The 21940-nt window shown below is 45.6% G+C and overlaps 1 protein-coding gene across 1 annotated transcript in view; it reads left to right on the forward strand.

The window, feature by feature from the left end:
• Positions 1-21373, forward strand: part of prox1a (prospero homeobox 1a) — a 33542-nt gene extending 12169 nt beyond the window's left edge. The window contains exons 4-5 of the mRNA XM_029258675.1: positions 4260-4454; positions 20784-21373. Of these exons, the coding sequence (XP_029114508.1) occupies positions 4260-4454; positions 20784-20969 (381 nt within the window). The 3' untranslated portion in view covers positions 20970-21373. The remainder of the gene's footprint in view (positions 1-4259; positions 4455-20783) is intronic.
• Positions 21374-21940: the final 567 nt, after the last annotated feature.

A 21940-nucleotide genomic window follows, 5' to 3' on the forward strand; every position in this document is an offset into this window, starting at 1 on the left:
TGAGGAGATTAGCGTTTAGCCCCCTTCGCAGAATTATAACAGGAAGCCTGGGCTGTCACTGTAGTTGACTGGTTGTATAATGGACAGCCCCCCCATCCCCCATCACCTTTGTACCTTTGTTATTTGAACTGTCCGGAAGTATGAAGTAATGTCCACGAGTTTTCAGAATTCTCAAATTGTTAGCAAGAATTCTGTGGTCAAGGCAGATGGTCTACTATTCAGCCATTATATACTGGATATTTAGTTTCCTGTTTTTACCCATAGATGTTCCCATATTGGGAGTCACACGTCTACGTCTGTATGCTTCTGTTGGTAAAATACATTTTATTTACTCTGAGTCGCTGTCGCTTTGGAGAAAAGTGTCTGCGATGTGAATAAAGAAATTTAAATTTAGTGCATATTCATTTGATCACATCGTAAAATTACTTTGAGTTATGGCCTTTTAAAAGTTACATTTGAGCAACAGATCAGTGATGCGGACGGGGTGGCGGCTGAGAGTGACATGACAGGAAGTGTTCTGTCATCAGTCCATGTGAGAATCAGAGGAACAGTCTATTTTTGGTGTGGTGTTCATGTAAATGGGTCTGAGGTTAAAGGTCGTCAATGAGCTGGCATCATGTTGGCATAGATTGGCTCCATCAGGAATCATTACATCTCTGCCACGTCTTCACTGTGCCCAGCATGTAAATTCAAACATAATTCCTTTTTTTTTTAAAAAAAAAAAAAAAAAAAAAAAAAAAAAAGATGTTAAAAAGTCTCTGTGGACTGAGATTCTTTGAAGTTTTCTGTTTGGTTGTGTACTTTGTGACTGTGAAATCTACGTTGTCTATTGCCAGCTTGTAGGCCTTCTGTTTTTAATCAGATACTTTATAAAACATAATCTTAAATGCCTTTTGGTGAAAGATCTTTGAAAAAGTGTACCATCCCAAAGTATGGCTGAAGTTTTGTGCACCATTTTTTCTTATAGGGACACAACAACATTAATGTTGTATATTTGCTAAATATGTGCACACTCTATGAGTTTTGGCACCGTGGTATGATGTCATCAGATGGTCCCTCACTTTATTTTGGACCCCTCTGGATGTGTAAAGTGAGAATTTCAGTTGTCCCTAGTGGCCAGGGTGGAGTGGAGCCATGGGGAAGGAGAGGCAGCCTTTCAAAGGCGTGTGAGCGTGAGTGTGTGAATCCGGTGTTCCTCTGGGCCCTCATCCCTCATCCCGGGTCCCGCTCTGAGTCAACCGCTGCCCGCCCAGATTAAGGTGTCAGACTGATTTGCTGCGCAAATCTTTTCAGTGTGCTCGTTCAATATTCCTGAATTTTTGGGGCATTGTCCCACGGGAAGCATTAATCAAAGTTGGATCCCTCCTTTTGCAGAGGAAGTGATGGCCTTTCATTGTGGCAATTAGCCTACATGTAGAAATGAATTCACAGAGAGCAGATGTCATGGACTGCAGGACATTTTTTCCTCTCTGAAGACTGGCTTTTTTCTCCCCTAATACCAAGGATCGTAGTAGAAATAAAACAACTTAAAACAGCTCTTCTCACTGTGTTTCTCTTTGCTTTTCAACATTTTTGTTCAAAAATGCAAATAGAGATCAGTTACCGAATAATTCACGAGTTAAATGGAGAGTAAAACAAATGTCCTCAGCTAAAGTACAACTAAGGAGCCATTTGATGAAGTGTTCAAGTCAATCACGAACACTTAGCGGCAGTGAGGAAAATAGCATGTCTTCCTGTCCTCGGTGACACAAGCAATGAAAATGTTGCTTTCCTTGACAGCTCTTCGGCTTTGACTGAGCGTAATTGTGAGTCACGTTAACTCAGAGTCCGTTCTTAAAATTAAGCATACGTGGATCGGAATGATGTGTCATCTGTACTTTGCTTGTGTGTGTGTGTGTTGGGGGATTGGATGCCTGTGTGTTTCCGTTGAGAACTGTAGGGGTCTGTAACGTTCGTGCGTGTGCCCGTGCACGCATGTGTGTGTGAGTGTGTTTGTCTGTAACTAGGAGGAGGACACCGAGGGGATGCGTTTATTTGACAAGCAGATGACATGATCTCAAATTGCTGAGTTGTCACGTTCCAGCAATGCTGCTCTTTTGTCCTTCGCATCTCTGGTATTTCTATTCGGCAACAATACGGTTTAAATCTCTCTTTATACCCTCCTGCCAAACAATGTCATGTGGACTTACTTTTTTGTAGCCTCCATTATGTCATCCATGGGCCATTATAGGAAAAAATACCCCCTCCTCTTTATTCCCCCCTCTCTCTCCTCCGAGCCTTGTTCGTATGAGACAATGTCTTGTAACAATACTGCAGCCTAATCTCCATGTCAAAGCAATTTTCATTCCCCACTGAACAGCCTCCTATCATTTTGTAATGTTTTGTTACTTATTCTAAAAGAAATGAAAAGGAATAGTAAGCCATCATGGGGGGGAGCGGGGAGAGGGGGAGGGGCCGGGGTCCTTATCTCAGCGTCTGGAAATTTGGACAGTGTATTTTTCTGCTAAGATAAAACGGAAAGAGGCCGAATTCAGGGGATCCTAATAGGTTTAAGTCCTATTGAAATCGGTAACCAGATCAGATTGCCTGTTTCTTCAGCCCCCCCCGACCCCATCTTTTTTTTTCCTGTCGGGTTCCCTGCCAGGCCGAAAGTATACGGAGCAAAGACACGGAGTCAATGGAAAATTCTTGAATAGGTTAAGCACATGTTTGAACTTTTTTTCCCCCCTGGCTGGAGCGGTTTGTTGATGACTTAATCATTTTCTTCTCAATTATCTGAGGAGTCAGAGGGTAACATAGACTGTGCTAAAAAATGCATCTCGAGCCCTCTGGGAGGAACGCGAGCATCTGTGAGCTCCTGGGCTTTCGCTACCTTGTCATAGCTTCCGTTTACCCGCGATCAGGATCCTCTTACTTTCTTCTCTTTTCTGCCAATTTTTGTATTAAATATAAAAAGTACTCCACCTCCTGCCTCCGCACACACACACAATTTCCATTCTCCCTCTTCCCCTCCTGCTCTTACTATCCTTAGTTTTCCTTTTTCTTATATTCTGCACATTGCCTATTCTACTATTTAATGTGTACTAGATTTTTAATATATTTTTTTATTATTACGCAACCTTTTTATACCAGCAAATTGGGATGAAATGTGGGAGGTGGGAGTTGATGAATAATATTAATGAGCAGAAGAAGTCGGAGAAAAGAATGCCCTCTGGGTTCATTAGAACTTGATTGTGTGGGACTCGGTTGCTGTTATCACACACTGGTGTTTCTGCGGTCATGAAGACCGCCGCACATGCACCGGCCACAGAGATCAGCTGCGGAGGTCAAAGGGCACGGCGAGAGAATGTCGCATTCAGGGTGACCCAGAACGTCTCAGTCCTGAATGGCTGTCAAAGCCTGAAAGGTTCTGTGTTCATCATGTGCGCTCACAGGACAGCTGTTAATTATGACTCATCCTAGTTTAATCCAAATTAGTTATTTTTTCCAGCCTAGAATTGTCATGAATTTTTTTGGAACGCTATAATGCGGACCTAATAGAAAAGTGCAGTTGCTGTTTTAGATTATTTCGAAAAAAGTCGTAGCGTGGAAAACGCCACTCAGAACAAACATCACTTTCTGGTGTGTAAATGTCCCGCATCGGAGCTTGCACATGCATTGACTTGGAATTCCAGTTACACTCTGCTTACAGATACTAAACATTGTGGCAGACTTGACGCTCACCGTAGCGAAAGTATTATCTCGCACTGCAAAAAAGATGAAAACCCCAAATTGCACTGGGAAGTGCTGGAGAAGTAACTGCTTACTGCTATAGCAAATTGTGCAGGAAAATACAAAGATTCTACCAATAGTAATTGCACGAGTATGTAAATAAAGGTCTTACGTACATGTTTGTCAAAATATGCTTTGAACATGTATAGGAAAGAGCACTTTGGGAAAAAATTAGCAAAAGTGACAAAATTCCGATTGTCAGCTCAAAGTGTTTCTATGCAAAGGCTTAAAAAGTGACTTGAAAAGGAAGGACACTTTTAGAAAGAGTGACTAAATGAAGCAATGAATGTCAACAATTCTCAGGTGTGTACAGATGAGGGACCTGTATCTTTGTGCCAGGTGTGTGTGAAGTGCTTTTCGAGAGACTCTCTTTATTGTGCGTTCTGCCGAAGCGCTTCCATTTTAGATCCCACCGAGCTGTTTGCTCAGGTGCTCCTACCATCACCCGTTTGGAGTCTCCTAAGACCGTTCTCTGTGCCTCTCAACAGTTCAACAGGTGCATCACGTCCCAGCTCATCAAATGGTTCAGCAACTTCCGTGAGTTCTACTACATCCAGATGGAGAAGTTCGCCCGGCAGGCTATCAACGACGGAGTGACCGCATCGGAGGAACTCAGCGTCAGCCGGGACTGTGAGCTCTACCGCGCCCTCAACATGCACTACAACAAGGCCAACGACTTTGAGGTAGGGCTTCGTTCGGTACTGTGCTCCTGGACGTGGCGTGCTACTGGGATTTTTCGGGTGTTTTCCTAATTTCCGACACGTGCGCATAGTTGGGGAAGCAACTGTAAGATTTTTATACGGATGACAACCTGCACAGGGTGTGTGAAGTGTATTTTCTTTCTTAAATCACACCTGAGTTATTGTAGATGAGTAACATTTTATTTTGTGCGTGTCAAAAGTACCACTTCGGGACTGTAACTGTCGTTGAGGCAGCAGGTCGCAGGCCATTAGCTGACCTCCAGCGGAACGAAAAGGTCTCGTTTAAAACCGCAGATCGAACCCAATCTGGCTGTCCTGCTATTGTTGATTAAGCTAAATTTGTTTTTAAATATGATTTTTTTTTTTTTTTTCCTGTCCCATATATTTAGCCAGTCACAGCTCACATGAAGTTATAGAACTGGTTAGTCACACCCAGCTGGTCATGTGACTTACACCTTTAATGGCCTTGTACTCTAGTTTTAGAACTACATATTCCTCAGATTTTTTTTTTTTTTTTTACTTTGACATGTGTCCTCTAAGTACAATGATGAAATTTCATAAATAATTATTGCAACCCTTTTTTTAAAAGGGTCAAGAGACATACTTCAGGGATAAATCTTTCAGTGTTCATATTATAGTACTGGATTTTCATAATTGGATTTATCTTCTTTAAAACTTTACATACTTCTGATTATTAGCGTTTATTATGAAAAACTCAGGGTTTCTGAAGAAAACTTGTCCCTGGCATGCTTAAAGTAGGTCTAAAGCTGTTCAGGGTTGTTGCTCTGCAGATGCACATTTCACTAGCAGGAACTAATTCAAGGCATCAAGGCCATTTACATACATAAATGTAGAATTTGCAAGCTCAAAGGAGAAACAGGGGACAGCTTATGAATAAGACTTTTGTTGGCTGAGAAGTTACATCGTGCTGAGACATTTTGCATATCAAGGGCTGCATAGGTCCTGCAGGTGTCCGAGCAGGGAGATATAAGAGACAATTATGACCTAGCACAAGGAAAATTTCACCGGCAAATGCAAATTTTCTGGACTGACCAAGTTGACTTAGAAGAGGCTGTGGGTGTGTGTGTTTCATTCTCCCTGCTGTTTTGTTTTACCACTGTGACCTAACCATCCAAAGCTGTACGAGTGCTGAGGTGGCGATAGAAATTCATCGTAGCTTTTTTTTTTTTGCTTTCTTTCGAACCTGTCAGTCCCTGTCTCGCACTGCGTCCCCGAAACAGGACTCCACCGTCCACTCAGCAAGTTGGGCCTTTTTTTTTTTTTCTGCAAAATTTAGCAAAACGAATATAAACATGAATATGCCCTCTGTTTGGCTGATCTTTTGATGTTAATCTGGTCTGTCAATGCACTCCAGTAATGTGCTTTCTCCTCCTCTGAGATATCTTTGGTTTTTTTTTTCTTTTCTCATCCCCTTCAAATTTGTTTATCCCTCTTCCTGCCTATTACAAACTTTTAATGACATAATTGTTCCATCTCTCATGGCAGAATGAGCGCAAGCTTTAATTAAAGCGGCTTCATTAATGACCTTTGCCGTGTTCGCGCTTTTCTCGCTGCATACAGATTGCTATCAAGCTCCGCTCCATCCCGCCACAGCCCCCTAACACTCCCCCCCCCCACTAGAGAGTCGGCCTTGTAATTAACGGCCTTCTCTACTTGGTAACTAGTTCTGGGTTTCAATAGGAAAGGTATAGTCATGAAGAAACAACTGTATAATACGCGTATTGTCACATATTGAAGAGCTCCTTGTCTGCAAGGCCACATTAATTTACTATGTATTTTTGGCCCACTATATTTAAAAAACCAACAGATGTGGCCTGTATGTTGTGTAACCTGTGTGTATCCTTGTGTCTCTTAGAGGGCTTCACTTACAAATTCGGATCATAAAAAGCCAGGTTGATTCACGTGTATTTTATCAGTGTAAGTGTCTTCGCTGCTTCTCTCGTGAGCCACCTGGCACCGCTTTGAACCTTATTTCCACTCTTTGGTTATGACCATTGAAAGCAGAGCTGTGACCTTCTTATAGAGCGTCAGTAGGGAAAAAAAGGGCTCAGGATGCATGGTACGGGTCTGCAACTTCATGTGCACGTTGGAAAATGAATATTTGTTCTGGTATCTCGGAAAGTGTATATGGGATAAAGCTGCTTTGAATTGTTTCGTTCATCCTGGAACCACAGAGTTCCGAGAGGCTTGGACGAGGGTTTTGCGCCTACTATATCAGCTCACGAGGAGCATTGAGAAGCCGGTTGGGGGAGGGGCGCAGGCGGGATTTCAGCGTACAGGAGATAAAAAGGCATTTTTATGACAGCTCCAGGAGGATCTCATCTTTCCTTCAGAAAAGAGTTCAAGGCTCTTCTGTCAAGCTTCCTCACCCCGAGCTCCTTTCGCCAGCCCTGCCCTCCACCCCCTCTGCTGTGCTAAAGAGTTTAAAGGACACCCTGGATGTCCCTGTGATCTCTGTGTCTTTTGAAAGGGAGGTGTGGCTCTGTCCAACCCGCATAAGTACAGAGGAGTCCTTTGACTTCAAGAGTTCCCATACTCGTGTCTTTGGGCTATCGGGTGTCTGACCTTATCATTTAACCCCATTTCATATCGAAGGGGGGAAAAAGTCTCAATTCTTCATGTTGACTTCCTATCCCTTCTTTTTTCTTTCACTGTCTCCCTCCTTGAACTGCTCTGATGAAAAGGAACACCCCTCATCTGCCTCCTTTCTTCGGATCCTGGACAGATGTTTTCGTCACGTCATCTGCACCCCCAGTTTGAACACGTGTACAAATTCCCAGCATTCAGGGTGCATGCTATAGTAAACCACTATAGTTCACTATATTTCGATACCTCTTTGGTACACAGACGGTAGATCTATTGTAAATAATGAGAATAATAATAATAATAATATCATCTTGGAGTGTCACCAGGGATTGTCGGAGCATTCAGTCTCCGCTTTTCTCCCCTTACCTCTGTCTTTACCTCGTCTTCTCCTCTTTTCAGTGTTGCTCCTTTATCCTCCCCTGGTCTGACCTACCCCAAAGGCCTTCATAATTAATTGTCCTTCAGAAACATGGAAAAGTTCAAAGTCTATATGGGTGCTGCTTTCACTGCCACAGCCTATTGTCTGACATTCATCTCCGTTTACCCTTGTCTCACTTTGTATTATGCCCCCCCCACCACCCACATCACTGGGGAAGGAGAGGGGTTATCAATAAGAGTTGTGAGACCTGCCATCTCCGTAGCCACAGGGGGGTTTTAAGGCAGACATCACAAGTGCCCCCACTTCTGCTGGGTGCACTGAGAGCTGGTTTACCACTGGAGCTGGTTTGTCACCACATTCCACCCAATGTTGTTCTCACCTAGCCTCGCACAACATCCCTTCTGCGCTACCCTCCTGTTTCCCCAAAAACCTCTGAGCAACTTATGGAATGTCTCCCGTGCTAATTTGAGGATTTATTGGCTGTTGGGTAATCAGATGTTTGAGGGATAGAGCATAAAAGCTGTATACACTATATACGCGCAGGTGTACATAGGGCCACTACAGCTACGTTGTTCTCTCCCCCTGCCTAAAACACCACGTATGTTCGGGGAAACAACAGCAGAGAGGGCCAGCAGGTAGCGCAGTTATGAAACACAGCAATTTTCTTTTTTTTTTTTTTTTTTTACTTGAAAGCTGCAGTGTGAAATTCCCGGCGGTCCCTTGGTGCATTACCCTTGAACAAGGTACTTAAACTGAATGGCTCAAGCAAAACACACAGTTGTAGACTAGGTATAATTATGTTACATAAATTAAAGCAAGGCTTTTTTTTTTAGTGGGAGCAGGTAGTGTAGCGGTAATAGCAGCTACTTTAAAATTGGGTTCAAATTCCTGCCCCTGCTGTTGTACTCTTAATCAAGGTACTTACCCTGATTTGCTCCAGTAAAAATGACAAAGCTGTTTAAATTGGTAAATAACTGTAGTTTAGTATACAAATCATACATTGCAGGTTGCTTTGGATAAATTAATAGATCATAATAAAATAAAACGCTAACAGTAGACACTGGTGTAAGTAGTCCGACACTACAGAAAAGTACTAACTGTGCCTCCCTGATCAGACAAATGAATCCAAATGCAAAGTGGCACGAATGAGAACCACTAGGTTTAAGCAGGACGTCCCGATCTGTACTTGAGGTTAGCCGCAAAGCTGCTCTTGGAGACATAAAGACTCCTTTTGATGAATACGGCTTGAGTGAGAAAGTCTGTGACGCAGTGAGGCTTTTGGTCATCTTCAGACTTCTGCAGGCTGGGGTTGAGCACAGCTGGGAGAGCGGACTTCACAATAAGCGTTCTGTGGGGGACCGCTCGAGCATCATGTGATGTCCGAGGGCGCCGCGGCATCGTGGGTGACTCCTGCTATTGTGTTCCTTCAGCGAGTCCCTCACCGCACAGGGCTCCTCTCCTCCCCATACCCTCCGTCAGTCCTTCCACTGGCCCCTGATCAGCTCCTTGATCTGACCAGAGATGGATTTAATGGAATGGGGACCAAATCCGCCTATCCCTGCCGTCTCCCCGGAAAAAAAATTGGCACAGCGGACAGTCTCCAGCGAGTTTTTAATCAGCTTTCGGGTAGCATTCGTTTGTGTTAGCACAATACTGTCTTGTGCAGCCTTTGTCTTCCATGTTTTATGGTGTACTTTTAAGAGGGTTTTTGGGGAGAAATCATCTCCCCCTTCAAAACTGCTTGCGAATTCAATGTATCATTGTGGGATTTTTTTTCCCACATAGTGGTTCACTGTTCTCATTTCATTTTTCTAGATTCCCTGATGCACTATGCAGAATATGCACTTGCCCTGTTCAGAAAAGGCTTCTTTTCCTGACTGAGCTGCTGTGTTTCTCCAACACATCTGCTCATGGAGACCAGATTGTCACGTGTTTCTCTTATTCCGGCGCCACTCCTCTTGTTAATGTCATGGTCCATGAGTTACTGACAGTGACACATCCCCAGCCTAGTGTAATGGTAGTCAATGAAAACAAACCCCTGTCATATTACTCTGGATATTAACACGCTTCACTGCCAAGGAATACAATTTATTAGGCATTACAGGCTCGCTTTCGTTCTTTAAATGACAATAGATTGCCCGTGTGGTTTATTTTTTTCTTTTTTTTTCCCCTACTACTTGTCTGCTGTGCAGCATGGAGTTTCCTTACAGAGTGGAGCTGATATCAGCTTTCAAAACCATTACTGCCATGGGGCTCAATTCATACAGATATACAGAATGTGCTGAGCATGATAGCTCACAACAAGAAGGATATATCTTTTGGTCAAGTTTCAAATTTCAACTTAAAGATCAGGCCATATTAAATGATCTCTATTATAGAATCGAAGTGAGTGAAAAAAGAGCATTTTTGGAACTTAAGATGAAACCGTTCTTCACACCGGTTATTTGAATCCATTAAAATTTTAATTTGTATGTTGAGGTTTTGCAGATTAATGGCGACTTTATCGACTTATTGTAGCTATTTCTGCAACGTATATTAAGGGCATACTTCCTCAGTAGAAATGCGTTCACATTTTGCCTTGTACTAACAAATTAAAATGCGAGGTGGATTGTGAAAGCAAGATGGATTATTAAAATGCAAGGTAGACTCCTAATACGTTTACAGATTAATACTCTAAAGGGCACCCATGTGTAATACCACTCCGTCCTCCTATCAGGATATTACATTTCATATTATTAAGTAACATGCCTGAGATAAATTCTCTGAATTAGGAAGTAGCAGCAACACTGGCTACTCTCTGCTTCGTACTCTTTCAGTTAAAGTCCACCGAAGCTTATTTCCTCTGTTGCGTTCAAGGATTAGCTCAAAGGCAGCGGCTTCTCCGATTGTTACGTGGAAGCAGCTCCTGCTCTGCTGTGGAAGGAGCTTTTGCTGTTTATGAGTTGATTGTTTCCAGGCCCAGATAGAAGGGAATCAGCTCATTGTGGTCATTAGTTAATTAGCTGAGTTTGGTTAAGCTCCATGTTTCTCGAGAAGTTCTGGTAGCCAATGATGGTGAAGCTGCGACAAGCGACGCCATAGCAGAATGTTTCCGAGAAGAGATCTTGAGATTAAAGTGTCTTACAGCGAGGAGAGCTTGAAAGCCTTGTGTAAAACGTACACCATGGCAGAGCAGGCGTTGCCGCTGAAATGCGCAACCGTTGAGTGACGTGCGATCAAACAAAAGAAAAATCCCCACGTTAATATGTTTCCTTTCTCTGCAAAGAGACCCACCACGTATCTGTTTAAACACGGCCCTCCTGTTTAGAGAGGCGAAATCCACTGCGCAGCCCAGCTGGAAACCCAAACCCGGACGCGGCGAGCAGACGGGCGCCAACTCAGCAGCGCATCGCCGTACGGCGCGTCACGCGTTCAGCGCGACTCTACATCCGATCCCAGCGGGATGGCGGCCCGAGGGAGAACATCGCTCGTCGCTGATGTAATGGACTTTGCGTCGGTTATCGCAAAGTCGGGTAGCGATAATCTCGACTGAGGCGAAGGTCATCGGGTCGGCAGCTTCGCGCGAAACTCAGATGAAGTGCGTGAAATTGTGCGTCCTCAGAATTTTCATGAAAGCCAAGCATTGTTCAGATGTCATAAAAAATGCACGTTCCCCCATCAATATTTAATCACGTGTCACAAAGACTACATTATATTTGGCCGTATTCCCCTAAAAAAAGAAAAGAAAAAAATATCTTTATTATCCCCATTTCTCCTCAAGCTGTCTCCTGCTTACAGCTGGCAAAAGTCACTTAACCCCACCCCCAACCCCCCAGACAGCTGTAGGCACACAAACATCTACCTTCTATAGAAAAAAAGACAAGCTCTCAAGTGATTCAATTGTCTTGTATAAAGCTTTCAGCGTTTGCTGTTTCTGCCAGGCAAAATGATTTATTAATGGATACTAATTTTCACAGGAGGGGAGGTGGAGGGGGGGCTCTCCGTCAGTCCCATGTTTTCCATAACAGGTCAAAGGAAAGCAATAATCAGCCCTAACCATCTATTTCCCTGTAACCGACGCTCACCGTGTACATTGCCCCACGTCTGAGACGGCGTAGCACAATGTCATTCGGGGTTGGCCTCAATATGAGGTGGTCGTGTTTTTTCTTTTTTCGGAATTTTAACCCAGCGTGTATTGGAATATAAGCCCGTGTTCCCTTTCCAAGAGGTTGCCATAGTCACTTGGATGAGAAACAAGAAACAAGTTTGGCTTGGTGACAAGCTCTTGTCATCTGGTCCTCGTTACCCACCGCGCTACGTGTGTCAGTGCCGGACACCTGCTTGATCTTCGGCTGCACGATGGGACATCTAGATATATAAGCTTACCTTTAAATCTGTTTCCGCTTTCAAAAACTGTCCAGCGAGAGGAACCGGGCCTTAAGTTCAGCTGAGGACGGTAATTGCCGAGCGCTGGCCTGCTGAACAAACGCTCGTAAACTGGGGCTGGTACGCTCTTGCTTACTTTTGCATTTTCTGTAGTTGGAAGTATCGGGCTGTGATCGTGTGTTTGATCAAACGCTTAGTGGACTTTCCGCTTTGGCATAGAGTACCCCGGGGGGGGGCACACCTGCTGTTGCAGAAGGTTGTTGAGCCCCCTCCCTGGGACACCTTTGGACAAAGGAGGGGCGGAGGTGGAGCCGGGATGGGTTTGCGGAAGACAGTGTGAGCGTGACAGTTAGTGCGTTGGCGAGCGTTGAACGGATTGACGGGTGGACGCGGCAATGGGTTTTAGTCTAATACTTCCCTTCCACAAATTTTGTTTGTGCCAAACGCCACTGCATTTACATCGAGGTGCTTTTCTGCACAGCAGCGAGCAACTCGGAGCAAACAAAAGTGCATTCTCACTCAAGCAGCTGCCTGTAGAGGTGACGTACAAATAAATGCATGGATGAAAGTAACAGGTGGCGAAGGTCAGGAGCTCAGGAGGGAACTGGACCCAAAAGAGATGAGTTTTGAGACCTTTCGTGCTTATAAATGTGGAACTTTGGCTATTGCCGCTTTGAAGTTGCTGAGGTTCTTCTGAAATATGTGCTGCTGAGCTTGAACCTCAGCTGGCGCATCAGCTGCGTGATCTACTGGCCCCGTGGCCACGGCTATATGCGACTTTGGAAGTGAACTTAACGAGTTGTCACATTTAGGACAGTTTACATCTGTGGGCCTCCGAACGTGTGACACCATGCGGTAAAGTGTCAGTTTCTTCTAATTGCCTCTTAGAGAAGCAGTTTGCCACCGGTGCCTGGGATGTTTTATTGTCGACAAGGGTCCTGCGGGCACTCGTAACCATGGTCTGTTTATAGCCTCGAGATAATGTGCCAAGAGACCAGAAGACTTCCTAGCTGTTGCTAAAAGTGAGATACACATGTCACAGTGATTGCAGTTGACAGTATTTATCAGCGCTAATATTCATACCGAGGAACTAGCTTAAACTATGTTCATTAAAATTTTATTTTATTTGCAGACTTAAGCTGATGAAGACTCCCTAAAAGGCGTCAGATACATTTTGTCATCGAGGTGTTTATTTCTGTTAGTTTTTAAAAACCATTCTGAGAAAATGGCCCTCGAAGATGGTGCCCCCCCCCCCTCGGTTGGCCAAGCTGTCCTTGGACACCCTGGCCCTGGGTTCCACCCGACCTGTCCCACGTTCCCTTGTGTGGACTCTGGTCTGTGACAGCAATTTTGCTGTCATTATGTGGTAGTTCACACACACACACAGGAAAACACTTCGACAAACTGCTTGCACTCCACCAACCCTCCACAAAAAAATTCTTTCCCCAGACAAGAAAGGCCCCAACTCCAAGCTGCCTCTTTCCTTCTGTCCACTTTGTTCCTTGGGCCATTGTGTCCCCCCCAGACCCCCCTCCCTGCACTATCCAGATGTCCTTCCACTGTTCCACCACCCCTGTTCATCTGCAGGTTGCAAGTGCAAGAAGAGATAAATGACTTCATAACCCTTGGCCCACATCGGTCTGCTCCGTCTCCACCCGGACCCCCACCTTTCTGCAGTTTTGCCTCTTCTTTGAAATAGATCTACTGGCTGAGGGTGTGCCGCTGGGGGCGTGGTGAGGGGGGGGGGTTGAAATGGTTCAATTAGTTCATCAAAAGCGTCCTTCACTTTAACTGCCGTTTGCTTACAGCGCGCAGATAGTCGCACATCACGGCAGAATATTTACTGTTATATTTCAAATCTAACAATAGTTAGTAAGTCCATAAGATACTGTAATTCTGCTGGAACATCCCTGTTACAGGACAAATTATGTCACTTTTTGCCTTCAGCAGGAAGTGCTTCTAATAAAGGAAGGTTGCATTTGGGGGGGGGGGGGGAGGAGGCTGTTGTCTGCATCATCAACCCTGTCCTTGACAGTCTGTACACTGAGAAACAGCCACATGGCAGTTGCCACCGGACTCCTTGCGAATGAAAAGTGGACCCCACGCAGCCCAAACTGAAGTGTGTTTACCTGGCTTTCCCACCAATGTCCTCATGGCGTAGTTCAAGGCTGCGAGGTTTGAGAACCTTGGTGGCGTTACCGCTGTGGCTTTGAAAAGCATCTTTACGGAAGTGAGTGGGCGAGGGGGGGGGGCTCTACAATCTGTTTGACCGAGCGACTCTCCAGCAAAAGGTCTGTCGAGTAGGGAGGCTTTCGGTGCACGCGGACTATTGACTGCGAGAGGTGAGCATGTGGCAGCCAGGTTCTTCAACACATCCGGTGCTGTTCAGAAGTCCGGTTCATACGAGATGCCCGAGTTCCAGAGAGAATCCTATTTACTGTCTGATCCCAATCGGAACGTTATCATTTTCACCCTTAAGACATATATGTTGTTGTGTTTAGAAGCTTAAATAAAAATATATTTTCATTATCATCCTCTCGCCTTTGAAAGCCAAACTGAATTGATTTAAACGTAGTCAATGTAGTCATGTCACAGTTCTTTGCTATAATACATACCTGAGACCTTCTAACTAATAGCTATTGATTGCAGTAGGATATGTAACGTTGGTTGATCAAATTTGGCTGCTCGGCTTCATGTTGAAGAGGACCAGTCTGTTCCTGTGCAAATTGCTCTCTACACCCCAAGGCTGGTCTCCCAGCGCAACAGACCACATCGCAGCATGCCTGGAATAGGACGTCGCTTAGGCTTATTGCAAAGGTCGGCACGGTGACACCAAAGCAGCAGGAAGTCGAGGACAGATAACGAGAGCTCGCAGCATAATCGCTTCGGAAAACCTGCCCGTTTCCCAGGCTGCGGGGAATTCTCAGTCCTGTTAGGGATTAACCTGAAGAGCCTGGAGCACACGGGGTCCCTTGACCCTTCAAGGCTGTCGAACGTATTAATTGTAGAAGGCTCATTTAAAGTGGCACTTGGCAAATACAGTCCGAGACTTTATTGCGCGAGGCAGCGCGGGATTTAAACCGGGTTTTAAATGGTGCGAAGTGCAGTCTTCTTCCGGTAATAATTAACCAGTCTGGCGAACGCCACCCCCTCCCCCAAACCCAGGACCAGGCAAATGATCAGGGAGGGACTGATTCAGAAAGAAGCGCTGCATCAGGTCCCCCCCCCCCACGGAGGCCTTTGGAGTAAAGACTGTTACTGTATTGCCCTCCAGTGCACCCCCCCAATCCATGCCCCCCGCACCATGCCGTTCCAGCCGCCCGTGGTTTGCGTGCCTCTTATTGGGGTCCAGTTCTCCCCTTGATCGGTATTTACCAAACGAACAGTAGGGATCGAGGGTCAGTTTGTTCAAACGGTGCAATGCGTGCGCCAAGGTGGAACGAATCTCCACGGCTGTTTGCCTCCGCTCCTGCCGTGCCACCCCCCACCCCCACACCCCCACCCCCAGCCCACCCCCTCCACTTTTTCTCCACCTCTCGTCTTTTGTTTCGCAGAGCAAGAGCGGTATAATATCCCTTTTCATAAGCTCGCTTGTTCGTGGCAGCCCCCCCTCCAACCCCCACCCCTGGCAAACTCCGAAACGGGGGAGCGGGACAATGCCAGGGAGACCGAATGCAGGAGGACAAACAAAACAAAACGCAAGCAGACCCATTTGTGCGCACGGTCTAATTGAGAGCACTCCTCTTGTCATAGAAATCAGAGAGGCGATATTCCCTTTTTGCGTGTGTGTGTGTGTGTGTGTGTGTGTGTGTGTGTGTGTGTGTGTGCGTGTGTGTGTGTGTGTTTTTGTGTTTCCCATTAATAAGCAATGGTGTAATTGTTCCTCTTTCAGGAGCCTAAATGTCACCTTGTATGTATGCAAGGGAACAATTTGAGGTACAATTAAAAATAAAAGGTAGATATTGTGATTTAAAAAAAAAATGTTTTCTTGAGATTAAAACTATTTACGTATTTTCCGGTGTATTTCTACAGTTCGTTGTATAACTTCTCACGCAGCAGCGGTATTGCTGAATGCCCCTTCAAAAGCACTCTGAGAAACCTCCTGGGAAATTTACATTTTAATACTATTTAATGATTTTGACTTTTATCTCTACAGATTGGTGACCTGTGTAGAAACAAAAGGGGGAAAAGTAATAGAAACGGTTGGCTGCCGCGACTTTGAATCCACCTAAGAACTATTAGACCTAATTACATGGGTTTCCTCGAGGTCCTTAGCGTGAAGCCTTTAAGGCAGCGTCTCATGCGCTTTTTTGTATCATTCAATTTGGGACGTGGAGAGTTGTAAGAGCCGTATGAAATATTTATGAAGAATTGTCCGAGACGCGATTCGGCTGTATTTACCGCAGAGCGGAGCGGCCACAGCGGATTAGTCGCCACAATACCCATAACAAAAGCACAACAGCTGATCCGTGTGATGGGCGGAGGTGACAAAACAGTTAAAGCACGCTGCTGGCTATGGGCAAGCAGTCAGCAGATGCAGACAAAAGGATTTGTGACAAGAATAACTCTCGCTCTCGCTCCCTCTCTCTCCAAGGCAAGCAGTCAAGAGGATCCAAAATACCAATACCCTTTTCTCCTTGACATTGTCTTCTCCTCACAGTCAGCATTTTACTGCCCTTTTATAGTAAAAACAGCAGTTTAAAAAACCCCTTGTAGGGACATTCCTAGCAATGCAGCACCTCTGTGCCACGGGCCGCCGTTATTTTCAGTAGCGATGCGAGGAATATGATTTCCGTGTCTGTTCATCACGCTTTGTTGTGCTTCTTATGTGACATTTGTGAATGTAACGATGTGAGAGGACTCTCCATCCTTCGAGAGGGGCGGGCGGCTGCCGTACTCCGCGAAGGGCCTCGTACCGGTGGGACTTCTCATCTCCAGAGGCGGGAAGAGATTTAAGGAAGGCACCTCTCCCGGCTGACACGATATAATTTAGTTGTGTTAGGGACGTCGAGGCGGGCGTCCCGGCGCGGGGGGCCAGAAATGGGGGTGTAGTCTGTTGAGGGAAGTGCCGTTGGGGGAGGTGGGATATGTATAACCTTTGTTATACACCCCCCACCCAGCATCAGCAGCCCACCCATTCCATGTGACATCCATTCATCAGCCAAGTGCGTTTTGGCAAGCCCTCGCCTACGAGCTCCGCTCCTGTGACCACTAACCTTGGTATGTCCTGACACTCACGATGAGTATCTGCAGGACACAGAAGGCAGGCAGGCTGCTATGTCAGGCGTTTGCCGTGCGCTGCGGAGGCTGGAGTGGGGGTTGGGGTGATGGTGGTGGTGGTGGTGGTGGGGGGGGGAGGTGGTCAGCAGAATCGTCCAGACGACCCTTGAAGGCTGCGGCACACGGGGAACGGGGAGGAGGTGAGGAATGGCTTGGGCTGGGAGGACTCGGTCTCGCTGTGGCCTTGCTGCCGGGAGAAGGAGCAGAAGGGCAAAATGGGGAACACATTAAAAACTGGTTAGTTTGCCAGTTCCGTGCTTATTCCTTGGGTTGTTGTGGCAAGGTCGCCAAAAGACCCACGAAAGACAGTGGTGTTCATTTCAGTGAAAGCCAACGTGAAGGACACTTACTGTGGTCAACTTCGGTTGCCTTTCGTCCTGCCCTCCCCTGCTCAAACACGTTTTACGTTTACATTTGTTCATTTAGCAGACGCTTTTCTCCATTGCGCAACTCAGAGTCAACAAAAGCACATGTCGCGATAAACAGAGTTATACGTACAGACATGTGATCGACAAAACTGTCAGTACCTCCCTAAAGCACCTAACACACTTATTTAAATTATAAGCAATAAAATTGCTCCCTCTGATGCTTGGCACCCTAGCCTAGGTGTACCCTGCATAACTTGGTGCCTGTGCTTCTGGGGTAGGGTCAAGAACATTGCAACCCAACATTAAACACATGGTTAATCATAGTGAATGAGTGAATTAAGAAGTCATAATGTCTTCTGTTTCATGTCTTATATCACAGAGTATTGTCTCTTATGTATAGTGTCATTATCCCTATAGAAATATGAAGCTGTTTCCCACCTCCTTTTGCAGCCTCCCGTTCTGAGAAGTTTAGGAGAGTGTATAGATCATAGGTGGCAATGCGCAATGAGAGTGTGAAGAGTTCGGGTTCTATCCCGAAGTGCTTTTAAACGTGAAAAGTAGATCATTCTTCCCATGTGGTCCAGTGTGTTCATATTACACTATGAGGTGAAAACTTTTCATGGCAGCGAATGGACAAATCTCACATATTGTACGTTTCAGCAAGGGTACAACTGAAGCATTTGTGTAATGGTGATATATTTAACATGCATGGAAACATGGGGTGTGTGGATGGGCATGGGTGGCATGCAGCTTCCAAGGCTGTACAAAGGCACAGCAACTGCTCACCTGGCATGGGATCTTTGTGTGTGTGTGTGTGTGTGTGTGTGCGCGTGTGTGGGGTGGAGGGTCATCACTTGACAGACACCTCCAAAGCACAGACTGTGCTCCACAACCTCTTAGAGAGACTGAGAAACCGCAGCACTTTACCTAATGTCCCACATTATTCACTTACTTAATCATATAGGGGTAATTATGTCAAAACTCTGCTCCCAGTTTTGACATAATTACCCCTAAAGAGTTAATCAATATGATTAATCACGCAAGACCTCCCTCACTGGCATGTTGTGTTATTTCGCTATAGAATAAAGGAAAGTAACTAATGACTTTTTGGACTATGTTCTTTGAAATGTGGATGTGGTGGCGCAACACGTAAACCGTGCGATTTGGCCGTTGCTTAATGAATCCGCGCCTTTGTGAGAGGTCTTTTTTTAGGTGCCGTACTTATTCCGCATTCAGATATTTAAGATCTTGCCCATTATTTTCACTCGCAAGAGTGGAACTCATCACGGGCGTGTTGAGATCATTACAAGAAGACTGCCTGCAGGGCGCCTGGCGTTGCTCTGGGGGAAGGTTTCACAGCTCTGAGTGGAACTCATCATCTCTGTAGTGTGGCAGAGCAGGCCTGTCAAGGGTACTGAAGAGATCAGAGCGTAATTTCCAGCACGCCCGCGGACCAGGCCACTCGCGGAGCCCCCAGTTAGCTAGGCTCCCCGGGAGCCGTCGAGGGGGTGTCGGGGGGAGCGGGTGGGGCGGTAGGCGATTAGGACGAGGGCGCCCCGGAGGGGCTGCGACAGACAGCTGGAGTCACTTGACACACTCGGCCGACTGACGCCGAAGGAGGGACCGTTGTTCCCCCCGGCGAGCTATGGAGAAGATGGTCACCTCCGCTAACAATCTGTTTGCGGTCGGTTCACCGGTCTGTTGGTCCACTGCCACCTTTTCCAAGAGACCCCAGCTAGTCCCCTGTGGCGCCCAGTGTGTTGACAGGGCTATAGAACATGCTGCAAGTGTCAGGGGGAAAGTTTTTTTTTAATAAAACCTACTCCTACCCTTGTAAGTCGCCATGAACAAAAGTGTCAGCTGCATCACAATAATAATAATAATAATATCCTGGTTGATGTGCAAAATTTTAATAAAAGGTATAATGAAAACTATATATATACATGTGTGCATTAACATCCCACCAGATGCCTGTTCATAACTCGAGTTGTCTGGAAATCAAAGCACTCCGTCACAATCAAAAAAAAAGTAACACTACCGACATCCCACATAGTTTTAGGTTCTTGAAAAACCTCAGATAAAGATGCGACGAGTTAAAAATTTTCTGGAAGGCTCTTTATTTATTTCATATCGATGGCTAAAAACTCTAATTCGTGACTTGAATGTTCCTAATATGAGGACCCAGCGCATTTTAATTGTACCACAGTGTGCCAGTTCTGCAAGTGCAACGAAAGACTGGGCACAATCTGGAGCATGCAAATCGACTCATTTTGGCACTTTGTTTCGGGACGCTCCGGTACGGTCGTACCTTGACCTCTCCCTTTCAATCAGGGCCCTGTTCGCCGTTCGGTTCCCCTTCCTCTTCGTATTGTTTGCTCAGTTCGTGTTCCTAGCAGAGCTCTTCTGCAAGATATAGCGTGATAGGAGTCCACTTCCCTTTCGGACGGACTCTTATCTGCCCCCATGTCAGGCTGTGGACTTATTGTCTTGCTTCGCACCCAATGTGGAAGTATGTGTCATGACAGCTTGTGCAAGAACAACCTGTGCCATTATACTAAGAAATGGGAAGTTCGGTGCAAGATATCACCCTATGGCTTGTAAGGAAGCTGGATGCAAAAAGAGAAGTTGACCAGTAATGTAAACTTTGCATATCACCTGGCAGGTGATCAAGAAACTTTGAAGTTTGCTCAATTTTAATTGTGTAATGTCCAAGTACCGGTACCAGTCAAAAGTTTGAGTACATTTACTGCAAACTTGTCGGTTTTCACAAGGCACTCGCCTGAGAAGTCTGATCAGGAAATGAGCTGCCATGTGCCCCCTCTCTTGTGCAGCAGTTCCCAGAGACTTGAGACACTTGTGGGCTGCTTTGCTTTCAGCTTGCTGTCCAGTTGGTCCTGTGGAGATATTGTCTGGGTTACCTAGGTGTACTCACATTCACTTCTAACAGGTTGTGCACATCTGACTCTCTAGAAGAAGATCCGGAAAGGAAAAATGTGCTTTTCCTGTATGTAAACTTGTTTATTCGTGATTCGATTTATTTCCTCGAGACTACAGATGAGGATCTGTGTACCTGGGTGTGACAAGGAGTCTGTCTGTTGAAGGGCTCGGTCGCAGCCTCACCCTTGGCCTTGTCCTCAGTGTGGATTGCCCATACGGGTTTAATTGTGTTGGCCTTTCAGAGCTGAGTCTTTCAAAAAAAGGCCGCCTTCTGTCTCGGAGGAGCTCCCCCGGCTGCCTCCTTTTGTGAACCAGAGACTTGGGATTGAAACCCGAACCTCTTATTAATGCCATTGTCTCCTTGTGTATCAGCAGGTTCCGGAGCGGTTCCTGGAAGTGGCGCAGATCACGTTACGGGAGTTTTTCAATGCCATCGTGGCAGGCAAAGATGTTGATCCTTCCTGGAAGAAGGCGATATACAAGGTCATCTGCAAGCTGGACAGTGAAGTCCCCGAGATTTTCAAATCTCCCAATTGTCTGCAAGAGCTCCTGCATGAGTAAAGGTTTCCATTGCCCCCCAGCCCACACACACACACACGCAGCCCAGTGCCCCTCCCTTTTGAATGTATGAAGTATGAAGTAGCATTCCCGTTTGGATGCCCTGGCTATTCTGGGATATCCTAGTTGTTTTTTTTTTTCTTCTTCTTCTTCTCCTGAAAGGTCTTTGAACCCATTGGGTGTTTTGACTGTGTGGATCCCTCTTTCTCTATGCCCCATAACTAGCTGGGTGGGGGGTTACCCCTTCCCTGCAGCCTGGTGGCTAATTATACTGTTAACCTGAAATTCTATTCATTTGGTCACTAATAGGGCTCTGTTTCGCCGAGAGATGTTTGAAATGTGTGCCGTTGTTCTGCAGAATAAGACAATACATTTACAGATTGTATAGATGTAATTATTATTTATAATTATTACTATTAATGTTATTGCTTGCTTCGAACTGATACATGATGATCCTTTTTGTCTTATGACAATGCTTCATAAAATAAATTATTCTACAAAAATATTTAATGGTAGAAATTCTGTACGAAATATATTTGAGATAGATTGTTTTTGTTTTGGGTATTGTGAAATCTGTTTTCTCAGTTTAGCCTCTTTTTTCCCATTGGCATGAGTCCATGATCTTTTGTTTTTTTTTTTGTTTTCTTTTTTTTTTTTTTGCCTACTCTGATAGCACAGGCACCAGGGAGAGAGGCCCTGTTCCTAAGCTTTTTCCTTGACGGAACAGCCTTTCCTGTAACTAAGCAACATGGTCATTTCGTTCGGAGGCAAGCCAGTTTTTGCACACACACAAAAAAAGATGGACGCCTTCCCAGCGAGGGACCCGTTCTTTGCTCATAGAAGCACATCATCAGAATCGGACATGTGCGCTGAGATGCGCACACGCTTATGCACAAGTGCAGACGAGTGGGGGGGGGGACCGCTGTACATATTATACCATCGTAAAACAAGGGAAATAAACACGAACCCCTTTT

Source organism: Scleropages formosus, chromosome 15 (assembly GCF_900964775.1).
Source record: "Scleropages formosus chromosome 15, fSclFor1.1, whole genome shotgun sequence".
NCBI classification, from domain to species: domain Eukaryota; kingdom Metazoa; phylum Chordata; class Actinopteri; order Osteoglossiformes; family Osteoglossidae; genus Scleropages; species Scleropages formosus.